Source organism: Metopolophium dirhodum, chromosome 3 (assembly GCF_019925205.1).
Source record: "Metopolophium dirhodum isolate CAU chromosome 3, ASM1992520v1, whole genome shotgun sequence".
Classification (NCBI taxonomy): domain Eukaryota; kingdom Metazoa; phylum Arthropoda; class Insecta; order Hemiptera; family Aphididae; genus Metopolophium; species Metopolophium dirhodum.
Window position 1 is genome coordinate 10,627,263 of NC_083562.1, and position 19,112 is coordinate 10,646,374.

Genomic DNA, 19,112 nt, shown 5'->3' on the forward strand with positions numbered 1-19,112 from the left:
TGCCTGATAATTTGGTTGGATATACAATACACTCGATTATTTAGGTACATATAAATGATAGATCTGTTGTACTCGACTCATGACCACGCCTTCTAAAGGCTATTCCTTTAAATTATATAATAATTACAGATACAGGGCGAGGCACTAAAATAGCCAATTTTAAAGTTAAAATTATAAAATTTAAATACTTATCAAAATTAATTAGATACCTATCGTATATTAGAATGAAATACATACCTCCTGCATAAGTAGTAATCAGTAAGTATAATAATATAAGATGTCATTTGTTTAAAAAAAAATTATTTTCTACGATGAGTGGCCATCGCCACAATCACTTGTGACATATCAGTCATTTATAAAGACACGTCTTATTATATTAGTCATATTACGTTGACGATAAATATAGCGCTATCTAGCGGTAACTGTTAAATTAATTTTTGCATCATGTACAAAACAACAGTATAGTTGTAATCACGGTAGATTAATGATTATCTACCGTGGTTATAATACAACTTACTATACCTAAGTAAAAAAACCTAATTAGTGATAACCTTATACAAGTTCTTATTTTATAATGATTACGTTTGCAAAATAATGCTAGTATAGATGATTTTTATATGTTTTATATTTATTATTAATTCATTATTCCTTTGTAGATTTTAATGAAAAAAATCAAGATGCAATCAGAATTAATTGTCGTTCGGACTTCGGACCCATTGTTGCAAAAAGGGTGGGGGGAGGACATTTAGAAGCTAATAAGCCCCGTAAACATTTTTCTTAAACTTCCTCAATATTATTATAGTAGGGCTTCAGACCCCACTCAAAAATTGGCCATATTCTCAAACGCTATTTGCAATTTGCGCCTGCCTATAATACTCGGACTTGGATTTGATTTGAAGTATGTCGTTTTTGTGTTACTGATTAATAGAGCTATTGTAGCTAACTTCGAAGTTCTCCCATTGAAATATTTACTATGTATATAAATATATATCGTTATATATCCCGAATATTTTGTTACCTACTATTCGTTTTTATTACACATTTGCACACTAGTCGTAATGGTTTAGACAATATATTATTAAAACAAGCAAAACTTATTTGATTATTTGTATTTAAAATCAACAAAACAAAAAAATAATGGGAAACTAATTTTAACTTTAATTTACGTTCTAAGTCTCATTAGTGACAATACATAACAGATATAAATAATACAAATACATATACCTATCAGTTAATAAAAATGTAATACATATCATGAACCCCGGTCTCCTATACTCAGTGGTGCAAATAAGTGGGGAGGGGGCTCAAAAAATAATAATATATATTATAATTTAAAAAAAAAAAAATGTTTTGGGTCTTGAGCCCCCCTTAAACATTTTTCCTATTTGTGCCACTGCCTATGCTCAATACTCATAAATGTAAGTCTGTGATAATGACATACCTATAGTTTCATGACAAAATAAATTTATAATTGTATTAATATTAATTTGTTTTGTCATGCCCATGTTATTTAGACGTGGTCATCTCTCGTGGATTATAAATGTTAAAGTGTGTATACAAACACTATATAATATCATATTAATTGGTGTATACTAAAAAAAAACGTGTCATGATATTTTCATGTCCTAAGATAAACACTAAACAGAATTCCGTTTGTAGTCAAACCGCAAAAATAACAGAGTAAGGCAAAGAATTTGTGTTATCGCCGACGCCTGTATATTTTTTGCTCAAATCACGATTTAGATAAAAAAAAAAAAAAAATGTTTAAAAGAAAAATGTTATCTACAATCGTGGCTTCTCAGATTACAAACGCCACCTTGAAAAAAAAAACAATAAAATACAAACGAACGTGTCGTCAACAGGAAACTAAAACCAAAACGAAACGTCCAATTATAATATAATTTTAATATTATGCATGGATCGTGTCCAATTTCCATGATAGTCCGTCGAATAATGTTTAGACGTGCAAAGGGACTGGGGAGTACCTAACGGGCTAGGGCACGCGACTGAAGATTGAAATTTGAAAAATAAACTAAAAAGATAGTTGAACACGTCAATAAACCATAGTAATGTCGTTCGCGATATTATCAGCACAGATCAAATGAATTAGAAATGAATAGATTCTCATATTATAATCCGTGACACAAGTTTATTATACCTATAATGATATTGCTATTATAATAAATATTATAATTTATAAAATATGTCGTGCAGCCGCGTTTCAGCAGCGTAACGCACGCAGTACACGACACTCGCCGATCGCGGTCAGCTGATCGGCTGTTCGCCAAACGCATCCGTTTACCGCCGCCCACCGGTGCAGTCGTTAAAGCGGCGTTCCCCGTGGAAATGGCCGCCAGTATAAATGTGACTTTCGTTCGGTCGACATGGCCGCCGTTCGTGTTTGTCGCAACCGCTGTCCGCGCGCTGTCGTAGTCCGCCACGGAGGTAGAATTTTGCGAACGCAGTTATCCCGTCCACCGCCCCCCGCAGACGGGTATCCTTGTCAACGATTCACCCTGACGCGCAGGACTATCTTGGCGAATAGATTGTGCGTACAGAACAACAACTACGACACTGCCGTCACCAGTGGAAACCAGCGACAAAAATGACGTAAACGTATGTGATCATCGACAGGCAGCAGCTAAAACGTCATTATCCATTAGTCGCCTACAATTTTACGGCGATGGTCGTACCTATGATCTGACAAATCTCCCACTCCTGACCACCGCCGGGTGACGGATGCATCGTCGATCAGGTAAATACCCAAAACACTGGAAAACCTTTAATTAGTATATTATTGTTTTACTACTCGATACCTATGATACGCACATATTTTTTTTTTGAACCCGAGCGTTTTTAATCAATTGTTATATAATATTTACGCTATAAATACTATTATGTTACAACAATTTATTGTTTTCTGTATAGTTTTGTTGCTTGCGACATTGCATTGCCGTTTTTGTTTATTTACATTTATTTTTACCATTTACGGCTGTGTCCGCCGCACTACGACCCCACCGACCGTGTCACTGGTAGGCAGATAACTGCTTTAGCAGTGATTACCGAATACCGGAATACCGAGTGTGTCACGAGGAAAAGGGTACACCTCGGCTGACCTACTTATCGTTATTTATTGTGTAATAACAATACGCAGTTACTGCTTATTGCCGATACATTGTACAACATCCAGCAACATTTACCTAGCTGTGTTTACCTTTAGATCGTATAAATCTCCCGAGTTTTAAAAAAATGGTCGGTCTCCTCTTCACCCCTCGCGGACTCGTCACCGATCGGCCGTTGCGCGCGCCTGCGCGTTTGGTGGCGACTTCGGCGACTGACGGAACGCCACCCACCGACTTTTGAGCATTGCCAATTAAATTCCGTTAAACACGCGTGACGCGCACTCGATGGTCGAAGGACGCGGCCTCCAAACACACGCACGTTAACATCGCGATACGTTTTTCACGAGGAAATTTATTTTTAAAACTCATTTGAATATTTGATACATATTGTGTACAAACTATTTGGAAACATTTCTAGGCATTAGGTATGATATTATATATGTATGGCGTATATTATATATAAAATAATATATTAACTATTTAATATTATATTATTCATCGTTTGAATAATCAATAAATGTCGAAACGTCTAATACCTATTGAAAATTTCACTGTTCTTGAAATATTTCAATGAAATTATGAAAAATATTTTTTACTCTTTTAAACGTGTTCGGTTATAGATGATTGAAAACAATAAATTGATTACACATTTAGAATTTTAAAAAAAACATATTATTTTTGTTTTTAGAAATCATATATTATGTTAAAACTTAAAAGCATTGTTTCAGTACAGTCAATATTTTCAATTTGATATCTAAATCTACAACTAAAATGTGACTATATTTGAGCAATTCTGAACTTGTTAAACATAAAAAACATGATTATCTGTAGGCACCTGTTCAATATAATCTTTACTTATAATTGCAGTGTATATATTTTTATTCCAGCCTTAATTTTTTTTCAGTGTTTATGGGCAGGTGCCATCATTGGTAAAAGATCATCGATAAAAGAAAATGGCTTCAAGGTAATTTATTAATTTATATTAATTCCATATATTTTATGACCAACATTATTACAATATTACAACTTATAAATAAATGTGTATATATATATATATAGGTACCATCTCGGGTATCATCATATGATATTTGATGTTTGTATTTTCAAAATATTTATCACTTTAAAATTATTCTTTTACAGATTAGATAGACTGTTTATATTATTAGAAACAGGAAGTAGTTCAGTTACAAGAAAAGCAGCAGCAAATCAACTGGGACAAGTGGTGAGGTTACATCCTCATGAACTTGAACCTTTATTAGAACGTATATCTACATATTTACGACATTCATCATGGGAAACTCGTATAGCAGCTTCACAAGCCATTGAAGCTGTAATAAAACAAATTCCCCCATGGTGTCCAAGTGGTTTACCTCCTATTAAATTAGGTATGCAGGATAGCATTTGTTGTTGAAATATTTTTCTGTATTTTTCTTGAATATTGATATTTATATAATATTATTTATATTTTATAGAACTTTATAGCGATTTACAAGTAGATGAAAAAGAAAATGATGGGAAATTGTGTTTTGATACATTTGATTTGACTTCTATTATGAATTGTTCTGCTTTGATGGCTTCTACAGATATTGAACAAGATAATCCAGTAACATCAGAAAATGGTAATTTCTAACTTATTACTGAACATACCTACTTTTTTTTTTGCATTTTAGTCAAATTTTAAAGGGGTTGGAAGTACTCCGTTTCTTAGAAGTAAACGATAGACAATTAGTTGAACAGTTGAAGTTCCATACTTCTGTTGTGTGAGTAGTAAATGAACATTTGTGTGAGTGTCCAGCACGCCACCACTATTACCTGCATATTCTACAACGGTACGCTGGCATCAAATGTTTCCGGGAACCATTTGGTTCAGAAGAAACTAATTTTAATCAATCTAGACTTAAAAGTATGACAAAAATACATCAACTCAGAATGATCGGGGATTTCAATTCTGTAAAAATATTTTACTTATTGTTGTGTTTTTTACGTTATTGTAAAAGTCAATTTTAAAATAACTGTTTAACTTTGTTAAAAAAGACACAAAAGTAAATTTAAAAATTTAAAAAAATAAGAAACCAAAATAAGATTTAAGAACAATTTTTAAAGAAATATTAAAAATCTATTACCATAATAACCTAGAAAAATGGTTGATCAATTCAAATCTTTTTACAGAATGGAAATCTGATTATTTTAAGTAAGCGTAATTTTGTCAGTCTTTTAGGTCTAAAACATGAAATAAATACGCGGCTTCCAACTACTTTAATTAAATAAGTCATAAAAGCAGTTTTGTAAATATCACTATCCGATAATTTTTTAATAACCATTTATCTTATTTATAAATATTTCCAATCATCAATTAATTAAATCTATTTGAATTACTTATTATTTATACGTATTTATATTATTCTTAAGCTAGTGATAGAATATATTATTTATAATCTCAAAATTATATAATTAAAAACTGCTATCTGAGGTGAGTCACGTGTTGATAGAGTAAAAAATTGTTTATCAGGTATTTTTACATTATAATTATTATCTATTATATTAAACATTATGCTTACAAAGTTATTATTATATTTACAATTTATTATATTTCAATTTGGGAACCCAAGTTGAACAAAATAGTTAGGTTTAATTTATTTTAAGTATTCTATTATATATAAATAAATCGTAAATATAAACAATCTGAAAATGTGGATTAAAATAATAGTAAGCCTTATAATAAACGAAGATTTAAAAAAAAAAATTGAGTTTAAAGGAACATTAAATAATTATATAAAAATATTATTATATTATATTACAATTAGTATGCTGTACATTAATCACCATTCACCACCTTATGGGTTATGATGCACCCATAACTTGTACATTTGTTAATACTGAGTACTGCAAGGCCTCTTGAATTTTCTATTTGATCTAGAATTATATTGATTCGCGCTGAAATATCAAGGACATGAAATCATCTTTTTTTATTTATATGCTAAGAATACAAATTTCTCTATTTAAGTTTTTCTTTTGTTTAAACAAACTACATATAGTTTAAAGTTCAAAATAATATTGTGCACCTGGATCTTATACAAATTAAATTAAATATATTTAATGTACCTAATCAATTTAATATTCAAATGTCATTATATAAAATATAAATATAATGAATGATAATTGTATTTATATTCTATTTTACAGATACAGAAAAAGTTATTAAGGATCAACAGAAAATTATTAACAAAACTTTGGGACTTGAAATTATTGGTTCAAATATTATTACATCAGATGACATAATGAGTTCATCAATTCCTAGTCAACCCAACTTAAAAGTTAGTATTTATTAGTTACTAGTTAATATATTATATCATGAAGATTAGAACTAAGGAGTCTGTACTCACATTTATAAAACAGACAAATTATGATTTATGGCTGCTTTAAATAAATCCAACCAAATGTGAACATTGCATATTATATTTTAGTTAAAATAATTCAACTATATAGTTTAGGGAAATTTTAAATTTCCAAATAATTTATAATATTTTATTGTTAGATTGTACTTGCTACTTAATACAACAAATTAATATATAACTGAAGTATTGTTTTTCATAAAGTAAAAACGAATATTTTACTTTCAATATGCTTCAAATTATAACTTAAATTATACCCTATAAAGTGTAAGCGCTGGGTTACTTTTTTTTTGTGTAACTCGTGTTATGTTTATCTTAGCACATATTCTTATTGTATAATATATTAAAATTAAAAAATGATATTCAATTAAAAATGATGAACTTTTATAAACATAACAAAAGCACTTATAACTTAAAAAGTGTAACAAACTGAATATTTAAATTAAAAAATAGTATTTGTTGTATTTAAATAATGAAGTTACATTAATAAAAATCTAAACAAAACACATAGTCGTTTAATGCATAAGAGGTACAGTAAAAAATAGTTGATTTTATTAATAAATAACATGATCAAGAATAAAATAGGTTTTTAACACATGGTTTTTATTTTTTAGAGACAATTGAGTGAAGTAGTAAAAATGGATACTGATTTAGATAAAAGTTCCAGAGAAACAAATTGTGATAGACGAAAAGCCCGCCAGATTGAACTGAATAACAAACTAGTCAGATCAGTGTCTTTAGATGCTGGCTATACTGGAGCTTCAAATTCACACAAAAAACTTAAATTAATTGATAATAACGAAGAGGTAATCCTAAAATATTATTATATTAACAATTAAAATAATTTTTTTGACATAAAATTAACTTTGCATTATACATTTTAGATTGTATTTATATTACCTACATAAAAAAAAAATAGATTCAATTTTTCTCCATGTCCCCTATTAATTTTTAATTCCCTTTATGATTAGCTATATTATGCCATATTCTTGGCTATATTCTTTATTTACAAGTGCATTTTAAAAATATTTATTTTGTTTCTAATTAAGGTTGAAAATGACTGGCCTTTTAAAGATTTTATAAATACTTTACTTAAAGACTTATTCAATACTAAATGGGAAATACGGCATGGTGCTGCAACAGCTATTCGTGAAATTATTAAACATCATGGTCGAGGTGCTGGAAAAGCTTGTAATTTACCTTCAAATCAAGTATGTTTAATTAATGTCATATTTTATTATATATATACAATAATAAAGTATGTATAATCATTAATAATCAATCTTATAGCGTTTTCGATTTGACAAAATAGTGTGCACTGAAATTCCAATAACTCTACATGAGTGTTGCTCTAGTTTTCTATAAATCGAATGAGAAAATAACATTATTGTCAGTTATAAATAATAAATATAATTATAATCATAATAATACGATAAATAAGAAATTACAAAATAATGTATCACGTTATCACAATATAAGATAATACTATCTTAAATCATACCTGTTATAGAGAAAAACTGTTCATATATTTTATTAATGCATCCATCGTACTCACTTAAACACATAATCAGCGGTATTGAAAGTGCACACAAGTGCCTCAGTGCAATACATTGAATACAAAAGAATTGCACCAGTTCACTGAATATTGGTCAAATCGAATATGTTTTTGCATTGAGTGCAAAAAGTGCTTAAAGTCGAAAATGCTATCAGTATTTACATTATTATAATTTTGAATGTATTATTTATTATCAGATGGAAAACCATCATCAAGCATGGTTAGAAGATGTGGGACTAAGGCTATTATGTGTTCTTGCATTAGACCATTTTGGAGATTTTCTTGGTGATCAAGTTGTAGCACCTGTTAGAGAAACATGTGCTCAAGCCTTAGGTATATCTTAAGTACTTGAAAAAAAGTTATACTAAAATATTATATTTGTTTTAATTATAGGTTTTGTTGTTAAACTAATGTCTGAAGAAAATGTTTTAAACATAATTCATGTACTTATACAACTTATTCAACATACTGATTGGACAACCAGACACGGTGGATTATTAGGACTGAAGTATTTACTAGTTGTTAGAAAAGTAAGTTATTGAATATTAATTATAATTTATATATAATACTAGCTAATCCTGCATGGCATTATCCCTTCTTAAACTCTGTTAAATGTAAGATGCACAGATTTTTAATACACTTATTTAATATTTGAGTTATTTTGATCAAATATAAAATACAGGAGTAAAATTATATCCAATTATAATAATTTTACTTACCATAATTTAACATAATTTCTGTGAAAACTCTGTCAAAATCAATTCATTCGTTTCAAAACCTCCCAGATAAACAAACAATCAAATGTATCTACTATCTGTGTGTGTTTCATGCAATATTATATTTAATTTTGTATGTTAAAAATCGCACATTTATAAAATTTGATTTCTTTTAATTTGTGATACACATGTTAAATAAAAATGCAATCATTTTTTAATTGCATAAAAGTCAATTTTCCAAAGTTATGTGGTATCTTTTGAACGGGCAATGTATTATTACATATATTACTCCGATAATAATTTTGAAAACATATTTGAATTTACTATGAAATCTATTTTGAATCTTTGAGTCAAAATTATAAGAAAGACTATTTATTTTTTCATTGAAATTTTTTTAAATAAGGAATTTTTTCTTAATAAAAATAATAAATAAAAAATATGGCTTGAAGGGTCCAAAGTTGAGTTAACATCAAAATAAAATGTGTTTTCAAAAATAATCATACATTTATAATATTATAAAATATTCATATTGGTAATAATATATTTCCAGTATATTACTTAGTTATAAAGAAACCACTCAGAAACAATAGTTCAAAATTAAATATTTATTTCATTTTTGAGCTTTTTTTTGAAAAAATTAGATAACTATTCTCAGCATTTTTATTTTTTTTTCATTTTTTATGAGTTGTACATTTTTAATATTTGGTTTCAAATCTTTGTTTGTTTGTCTTTAAAGAGTAACTAATATAGGTACACACATAATTAATAAATATTTTTATCATAATTTATTTAACAATTTCTTTTTTCAGGATATCATTGAAAAGATATTACAGTTATCATTTCCATTTATATCTAAAGCTCTTATGGATACTGTAGATGATGTTAGTGCTGTAGCTGCATCTGCTTTATTGCCAATAGTTGATTTTATGATTAAATGTGATGAAAAATGGGCGTCCGATGTAATATCCATTTTGTGGCAAATGTTGGCTGTGCAAGATGATTTAACAGCATCTTGTTATAACTTTATGACTTTATTAGCTGCGTTGTTTAGCCTTCCATCTGGAAAACTATTAACGTAAGTTAAACAAACATTTTTATTATCTGTAAAATAAAAAACTAAGAGTTAACCATTTAGAAATGAACCAATTCTTCATGTTTTACCTCGACTTTGGTCATTTTTGCCACATAATGCAACTCAAGTACGTTTAGCTACTATGAAGTCATTAATGACATTAACTTCCACTCCACAATTATCGTATGCTGATAATATTGAGGATATAAAATTACTTCAAGATGCTATGAGGCATATTTTTCAGAGAGCAATGGCTGAACCAGACGAAGAAATTCAACAAATCATAAAAAAAGTAGGGTTTTCATACATTATTGTACTATTTGGATATTCTTTAAATTATTGTTTAAATAATTTCTAATCTAGGTTTGGTCTAATTTAATTGTCAACAGTAGCTTAACAGCTCTTTTAAATGCTGCTTGCCCATACATAGGATTATGGTTGGCAATGACCATGCAATCAGATAAAATACCTTATGATACGTCTAGTATTATTCAACATATTCCAACTGGACCTAATAAAGTAATAATTGTATCCCTAATATGTTCCTAAATGCTGTTTTCTGAATATAATAAATATTCTAACTTAACATTGGGTTTTATATTCAAGGTAGATAATGTATCTAGCATGCCAAATGAGACAAGTATAGATATCAAATACTATATCGGTGGAAGTGAGGCAATCCCAGCTGACCAAAGAGAAAAAAATGCAATTAGGGCAAGACATTTAGGTGCAGAAATGTTGGGTATGTTTTCTGAATACAAATAAATTTGTAAATACTCCTAATGCATATGTAAACTTGATTTTTAGGTTTATTATCTTGTTATATTATAAAACCTGCACCTAATATTTGTTACACAAATGAAGACGAATCACCTGTAACATGCTATACAAAATTATTAATCAGTAATTTGGAATCTAATGTAGCTATGCAACAAAAGATGACTTCTTTAGTAATATCAGAATGGTGTAAATTACAAAAATTAGATAGTATAGCTTCAAAAATATTAGCTGAAAAAGTAACAGACTGTATGAATCGTATGATTTATTATGATGAAATGTCATTCTCAATAACAAAACTTATACAAGATGCTCATGATTTTCTTTCGTCATTGAAACATTATAAATTAACAACTCCACAACAATTAAACCAAGTAAAATTAAAAACATTTTAATATGTTAAATAATTCAATTATAAATAGATATACAATTTTAATTTAATTTAAGCTTGTAACTTTGGAACACATTGAGCTTCTCACTGGACCAGAAACTGGAATATTGATTTCATCTCAAAAACTCAAACCAAAAATATTTGAACAACTTGAAGATAGGCGTCTTTCATTGAATCAGGCGCATAAACATATTAGTTCTGATTTAATTTCCTTAACTACATCGTAAATAATACATGTTTTATACATAATATATAAATTATAATATTTATAGATTTATATTATTACTCAATTTAGGACTAAAGCATCATTAGCGGGTGCATTGACAATGCTTCAATGTTTACCAGAAAAAATAAGACCTATTGTTAAACCATTAATGGAATCTATCAAGAAAGAATCAAACGAAATGTTACAGGTAATATATTAAATATTTAAATTTGTGATGAAATGTTAATTAATTATTCAAAATTTATTTTAGCGCTGGTCAGCTGATCACTTGGCTATTTTGATGGATTTATGTATAAATCGTTCTTCATGCCCTAACACAACCATAATTAATAACCTATGTTCTTTTCTATGTGTTGATCCAGAATTTACACCTAAAATTGTAAGTCAAATAGCGATACAATTACATTTTTAGATTCTAACTTTGAGCTTAAAATCTAATTTAGTATTCTTTTTTTTTAATTACAACCTCTTAGGTTTGTGACTTTTTTTGTAACATAGCACTATACTCGTGCCGGCGAGAGAACGCTTCTAGGCGGCGACCAAAATTTGTCTGATCTCGCACATTCCCACCACTAAACCTTCCCAAACGCTGGTCGCGCGTAACGGAATTTATGGTGGTGATAGAGTGGGAGGAATTTGGGTACGAAACCGCGGAACTCCGTCATTCGGATGCGCGAACGAGAAGCGTTCTCTCGCCGGCACGAGTATAGTGTTATGTATTATGGAAGTTTTATGCTACAATATTTTGATAATTTAAAATAATTCCTATAGAAATTGTTTACATTTTCTATGTGAATGCCTTAATGTTAACATTTAATAGTAATATAAACTTAAGATAATGTTGAGTTTACAAAATCAGTTTTTATAATGTCAAAGATAAAATATTTCTGCATTACCCTGGCAATGTAAGGTTAACTACGGGTATATTCGTAATTTATAGCTATTATTATACAACAAAACAAAAACTAATAAAATTTCATATAACTACAAATCACATATTTAATACTATATACTTACATATATTTCAACTCAAGATCACACTGAAATGTGAAAGTAATTTTTTATTATTATTTTATGGACTATTATTCGGCTAACTTCCACCTGCAAATGTTGTAATTTTCGGGAAAATGGTCCCTTAGCCATGACCTTTCTTGGTAATATTATGCTTATACATTATAGGTACTATATAGTATATAATAAATATATCAATGTACCGTTTTTTTTTTTTTTATCTTACTGCTAACAGCGTACCGGTTTTGGTTAACCACATTTAACAAACTTTTACATTTTTAACCCTTTTAACCTTTTTTATGCCTCAATCGATTCCACTTTCATGTTGTGAAAACTTGAATATTTTGTCAGAATGCAAATGGTGGTGATCATTGTGACTTATTGTTAGAATTAGAGTTGTCTGTTTGAAAGAAAACTAAACATATATTTAGATTTTGCTATAATATATTTCTTGGTTATCTAGGTATTGTTTTTCTAAATAACTATCGCTCTACTATTGAATGTTAGCATTATTCAACAGTCATCAACCATCTAGTCAAGTTCGATTTTATTATTTTGATTCCAATTAAGGTTAAAAATTAATTTAAGACCTGGTGTCCATCAAAGCAATGCGGGTGGCCAGTTGATTGCAGTAGGCAAGCAATGGGTCATTGTAGTTTTTTTCACTGCATTGGTGTGCATCCTAAGTATTCACTTTTGTTGTGTGTACTGACATATACTACAGTCACAAATATTTTTTTTATAAATTTAATATATAACATTAACTTATAGGGTATCAATATTTGTTGTCCTTGTTGTCTTTACACATGCTGATAATAAGTAAAAACTACCCATTTTTGTCCATACTTTCAATTGATGTAGTAAGGCAATATTATTATAAAAACAGATTTCAATTCAACATGAAGTGTAATGCATACATAAAATCAATCAGGTCATGTATTTTTCTATTTTGGATCATGGACATAAAATGAGTAGTTTTGATTGATTCATAATTAATGTGTTATACTAAAGTATGTGGTTTTATATTAACTAGGATTACCTTAAATGTCACATAATATGTTACTTTTGTTTGTTTAGTGAATAAAATTATTTTATGCCAGAACTTTAATTTTCTGAAATTAACTAATATGTTTATTTGATTACACAATATATTTTTATGTATATAATCATAAAATGTATTTACAATTAATGTATCTATACTGTTTATTTTAGGGTACTGAAGATAGAATAAAGTATGAATTAATTCTCATGCATCAGAAATTATTACAAGTAATAAACATTATATAATTCTTGTTTTGAATTGTTAAATATTCATAAAGAAATTATTTTATTACAGAATGCAGAAAAGTTATTAATGAAACGTACTGGACAGCGAGGATCAGGAAGACCACCAATACACTGTGATATAAATGTAGAAATAATACTAAGTGACAAAGATCAGGTAATATTACTTATTACTTATTTATTACTGTATTTCTTACATTTATATTTTAAACTTAAAGTAACCCAACACTAACTATTATAGTTATCATTTCTTTTCTACTGCACAATAAGTCTGAATTGCAATTTGTAATTAAAATGAAAAGAACATTGAATAAAACTCTTATAAGTAACCTTTTAAAGTTCCTAAAAAATAATACAAAATAATATTTTAATCCTATATAAACTTATTATTTTACCTAAACTTATTTTAAAACGATATATTAATTAAATGTGTTTAAATGTTATAGGAACAAAAACTTATCAATAATATACAAAAAAGAGGTGCATTATATGCTTTACAAACTATTTGTTCATATTTTGGTGAACATTTACAAAGTAAATTACCAAGGCTTATTGAAATAGTATATAACAGCATAAAAAATATAGAATTCCCATTAAATGATCCAAGTAAGTTTCATGAAATAAAACTAAAAATAAATTTTTATAGAGTTTAATAGAGTTTTATATATTATTATTTTTATTCTTTAATTTTATCGTTTTGCTGTTTTAGATATGAATACCTTAAGAGAAAAAGATGAAGAAGCGCAAGAATTAATTAAACATTTACAAGTGTTTGAAGTAGTTTGTTCAAAAATGCACAAATCTTTTGTTCCTAAAGTAATAATAATTTAACTTAACTTATTATTAGTATATTCTATGAGTTGAGTTTTTTTAAATGATTTATATATGAGTATGTTCTATTAATTTTGACATTGAAAAATCATAATTAATTAATTCTAAGAGGCCAGTATTTCTTACAGCCGTACAGCAGAAAAATAACTGTCAGTCAATCTAATATTGTGGTGTTGTTAGCTTTAATATTAAAATAAATTAATCTATTATCAAACGGTTACGATTAATATTTTTTAAACTACAACATAATTAAAATCATTATTTTTCGTTAAAATAATTGTCAAAATTAGGATTGTCTAAAAAAAAAATTGGACTTGTTTACTTAAGATATTCTGCTATTTCTATAAGTAAGACTTATGAGGGACATGGTATTAAGTGTTCAAGCCGATTTACTAGTAAATTAAAATTGTAAACACAAAGTCAACAAAGTTTTTTAAAAAAAATATATATATATTTTGATATTTATATCATGCTAGAAAATGCTGATATAAATATTTGGTGAAAATAACAAGTTCCTATGGTTGTTCATTTTTGAATTACAACAAAAAACCAAAATCAATTTTGTTAAGGACTGATTTTCCGTAAATATTCCCATTTTTGTTTTTATGATTATTTTGAAAAGTACCTACTTGTTTTGACCCTCCAAAGTACCGTCAAGTCAGAAATTGAAGCATTTTATTGAGCGATAAGAGACACAAAACACACATTGTTCTAAAACTAATAAATTCATTTATCTGCTCAGAATCTAAGTGCCTAATGCTTTTGAAATAATGTTTAATATTAAATGTAGAAATTAATTATTTATTTTTTCTAGCTTCTGGAGTTGTTGCCAATTTTCTCCAAACTTCTTATTCATCCATATTCTGCTGTTAGACATATAAGTGCTCGCTGTTTAGCTGCATCTGTCGAGTTAAATCCTGGAATTACAATGGCAACTATTATAAATGATGTCTTACCTCTTCTTGATGCTGCTGACAGTGATGTTAAACGAAAGGGAGCTATTGAAGCAGTGGTGTGTATTGTCGATAAGTTACAATTTGACATTGTACCTTACATTGTCTTATTAATCATCCCGCTTTTAGGTAAATTAAATTAATTATATTATACTTATATTGTTATATATTAATGACAGACAATTTAAGTATCTTTTAATATTGGTGTTATTATGTTTAGGTCGATTATGTGATCAAGAAGAGAGCGTTCGTAAAATGTCTTCACAATGCTTTGCAACTCTTATTCAATTAATGCCACTTGATGGCAGTGTACCTGTTCCTCCAAATTTAAGTGATAAAACCAATCTATTAATTAAATCGCAACGACAATTTTTAGATCAACTTTTTAATCCTAATCAAATAAGTGATTTCAAAGTGCCAATTATGATAAATGCTAAATTAAGATCTTATCAACAGACGGGAGTAAATTGGTTAGCTTTTTTGAATAAATATAAGTTACATGGAATTTTATGTGATGATATGGGCTTAGGCAAAACTATACAATCATTATGTATACTCGCTAGTGATCATTACAATAAAAATGAAAAGTATAAGGTAATAAATAATTAATTTACTATTTATTTTATCAAATTACTATATTTAAAAAAAAATTTTAGGAAACCGGTAGTCCAGATTCAGTTCCTTTACCATCTATAGTTGTATGTCCTCCTACATTGATTGGGCATTGGACTCACGAAGTACAAAAGTTTATTCCGAAAAATATATTGAGACCATTACAATATTCTGGACTACCCGTAGAAAGACAAAAGTAAATAATTATTTTTATTGCATAATGTACATATTGAATGTATAGTTTTAATAAAAATATATTATTTAACTAAATACAGCATTCAAGTAGTACAAATAAATTTTTTTTTAATAAATTGAAAAATGTTATTTCAGATTAAGAGTTTATGCTGATGACTATAATTTATTTATAGTATCTTATGATATTGTACGTAAGGATATTGAATTTTTTTCAAAAATAAAATTCAATTATTGCATATTAGATGAATGTCATATTATAAAAAATGGAAAGACTAAAGCAAGTCAAGCCATTAAACAATTGAAGGCAAACCATCGTTTAGTTTTATCTGGCACACCGATTCAAAATAGTGTCTTAGAATTATGGTCATTATTTGATTTTTTAATGCCTGGATTTTTGGGCACAGAAAAACAATTTGCCGCAAAATATAGCAAACCAATTTTAGCAAGTCGTGATGCAAAATGTTCTTCAAAGGAACAAGAAACTGGTTAGTAAAATCTTCAAATTTAAATTCATAAAATATCTTGTGTATTATTTATAATAAATTAATTCATTTCGTAGGAGTTTTAGCAATGGAAGCTTTGCATCGTCAAGTTTTACCATTTGTTTTGCGTAGAATGAAACAAGATGTTTTAAGTGATTTACCTGCTAAAATTACTCAGGTAAATAAAACTAAAAATAAAATAAAAATAGTATTAAAAAATAAAATTGTATGTGTAGGATTACTATTGTGATTTGAGTCCTATTCAACAACAGCTTTATGAAGATTTTTCAAAAACACACATACATAAACATTTATCGGAAACTGAAACTGATGAAAAATCCGTTAATAATCCTCCTAATAAAAATAATATTCTTCAGGTAATTATTGATATTTATTTATGCAAACATTTAATATTAAATTATCTTTTTTATAGGCGCTACGTTATTTACAAAATGTATGCAATCATCCAAAATTAGTACTTACTCCACAACATCCTCAGTATTCTAATATAATTAAGCAAATTTCAGAATCTAATTCTAGTCTAACTGATATTCAACATGCTGCAAAATTACCAGCCTTAAAGTGAATAATTAATAAATTTTGTGTTAATGTACTTTCTATTCTATGAATTATTTTTCTAGACAACTTTTAATGGACTGTGGTATTGGATTAGTAAGTAATAATGAAACTGTGATAAGTCAACACAGAGCTTTAATATTCTGTCAACTAAAATCTATGTTAAATATTATTGAAAATGATCTCTTTAAGTAAGTTATTTATTTTTAACTTTATATTTAATTATTTAATTATTAAAATTGATTTTATATATTAGGGCCCATATGCCAAATGTAAGTTACCTTCGTCTTGATGGTAGTGTACCTGTGTCACAACGATATGCACTTGTTAATCGTTTTAATGTTGATCCATCCATTGATACTCTTATAATGACCACTCAAGTTGGAGGATTGGGTCTAAATTTAACTGGAGCTGATACTGTATGTTATATGATATATTCACTACCTATTTTTAAATTAAAACTTATGTACCTAATAAGATATTTATTTACTGTAGGTAATTTTTGTAGAACATGATTGGAGTCCTATGAGAGATCTACAAGCAATGGATCGAGCACATCGTATTGGTCAAAAAAAGGTAGTCAATGTATACCGTTTAATAACAAGATCAACACTAGAAGAAAAAATAATGAAGTATGTATCTAAAACAATAAAATTAAAACCATTGTCTGACACATTCTTTAATATTTATGTTTATTATTTTAGTTTTCAGAAGTTTAAGCTAAAGACCGCCAATACAGTAATATCTTCTGAAAATTCAAGTCTTCAAACAATGGGAACTGATAAAGTAATGTTGAACATTTTATTTGAAAATACCAAAATATATTAATTAACATATTTTGTGCTCCTCAGTTATTAGATTTATTCTCATTGGATGATCCATCGAAAGAAAAAAATAGAACCAATTCTTCGGGTGGTTCCATGAAATCTGTTCTTGAAACTTTACCAGAGCTCTGGGATACCAAAATTTATGATGATGAATATGATTTAAATAGTTTTATTCAGACTCTAAGTAATGATTGATCCTATAATTAATTTGATTATGTATTGTTTTTTAACATTTTTTTTTTTTAATTATGATATTTATAATAATTTATACCTAGTGAAAACAAACCAAAAATTAGGATTTTAGATTTATAATCTTTAATAATTTAATATCTTAATTGCTTATAGTATTTTGTACTCATTGTGTAATAAATGTTTTTGTATCAAAGCAATTTTGATTACAAAAATTATTTGTGTACTGAGTTAATAAAATCTATATTTTACTCTTAAAAGATAAGCCGAGTATGCTTTATGTTACTTCATTAAAAAATGGACGGAGAATCTGGAAATAAAGTTTTAATGTAATTTAGTTTTAAATAAGTTACCTGTCAATCTCGGCTGTCCAAAAACGGAACACAATAACTGTACAATAACTTTTTTTTATACAAATTATAATATTTTGCAGGATAGCCAAGTTTACTAAACTGATAATTTTTGATAACGAGGTATAGGAATTTTGCATGTAATAATGTAGATACTGTGTTTTGGATTTTGAAAAAACCTTGTCATACAAATACTATGGTAGTTACTTGTTACTAAATCATAAACTAATGGGAATATGAATATGTAAAAAAGTCCATTTTGATAAGAGGTGTAGTTACAGTGTTCCGTTTTTAGACAGCCGATCTGTCTAGTCATATATAAACTTCTAGTTACAATCTTATAGTCATAAATATTAGTTTTTTTTGTAATTATCCAATGTTTTATACAACATACCATTCTTAATCATTAGATTTTTCAATGCAATTTATTTGATTATATTTTATTTTAAATATTGTTCTTCGTTCTAAATAATCCAAATATGTCATGTGTAAAATTAAAATAAAATAAATATAAAAATCAAACTGAATTTCCATGCCAAAACATTACATTT

At 27.7% G+C, this 19,112-nt stretch overlaps 1 protein-coding gene across 3 annotated transcripts; it reads left to right on the plus strand.

The window, feature by feature from the left end:
- Window positions 1-2,324: 2,324 nt before the first annotated feature.
- Window positions 2,325-18,476, plus strand: LOC132940875 (TATA-binding protein-associated factor 172). 3 transcript variants are annotated; one of them, XM_061008672.1, is made up of 33 exons: window positions 2,327-2,755; window positions 4,027-4,086; window positions 4,263-4,507; window positions 4,595-4,741; window positions 6,306-6,436; window positions 7,129-7,320; window positions 7,564-7,725; window positions 8,267-8,402; window positions 8,463-8,599; window positions 9,595-9,860; window positions 9,921-10,149; window positions 10,221-10,376; window positions 10,464-10,599; window positions 10,665-11,008; window positions 11,082-11,248; window positions 11,321-11,438; window positions 11,502-11,630; window positions 13,475-13,531; window positions 13,599-13,703; window positions 13,993-14,152; window positions 14,256-14,362; window positions 15,192-15,459; window positions 15,551-15,924; window positions 15,987-16,138; window positions 16,273-16,622; window positions 16,697-16,797; window positions 16,856-16,996; window positions 17,053-17,201; window positions 17,261-17,386; window positions 17,452-17,614; window positions 17,691-17,827; window positions 17,900-17,981; window positions 18,047-18,476. In XM_061008672.1, the coding sequence occupies exons 2-33, from the start codon at window positions 4,076-4,078 to the stop codon at window positions 18,215-18,217; spliced, it is 5,349 nt and encodes a 1,782-aa protein (XP_060864655.1). In that variant the 5' UTR covers window positions 2,327-2,755; window positions 4,027-4,075; the 3' UTR covers window positions 18,218-18,476. The 3 variants fall into 3 exon arrangements, 2 of the variants coding, with proteins under 2 accessions (XP_060864655.1, XP_060864657.1); XM_061008674.1 differs by lacking the exon at window positions 2,327-2,755 and adding an exon at window positions 3,184-3,547; XR_009664107.1 differs by lacking the exon at window positions 18,047-18,476 and having other exon boundaries at window positions 2,325-2,755; window positions 17,704-17,827.
- Window positions 18,477-19,112: the final 636 nt, after the last annotated feature.

Excerpts from the sequence above, each read along its gene's own strand:
- LOC132940875 (XM_061008672.1), top strand. Across the intron at positions 14,363-15,191 it reads ACAAATCTTTTGTTCCTAAA|CTTCTGGAGTTGTTGCCAAT; the intron begins GTAATAATAATT and ends TATTTTTTCTAG. Across the intron at positions 15,460-15,550 it reads ATTAATCATCCCGCTTTTAG|GTCGATTATGTGATCAAGAA; the intron begins GTAAATTAAATT and ends TATTATGTTTAG.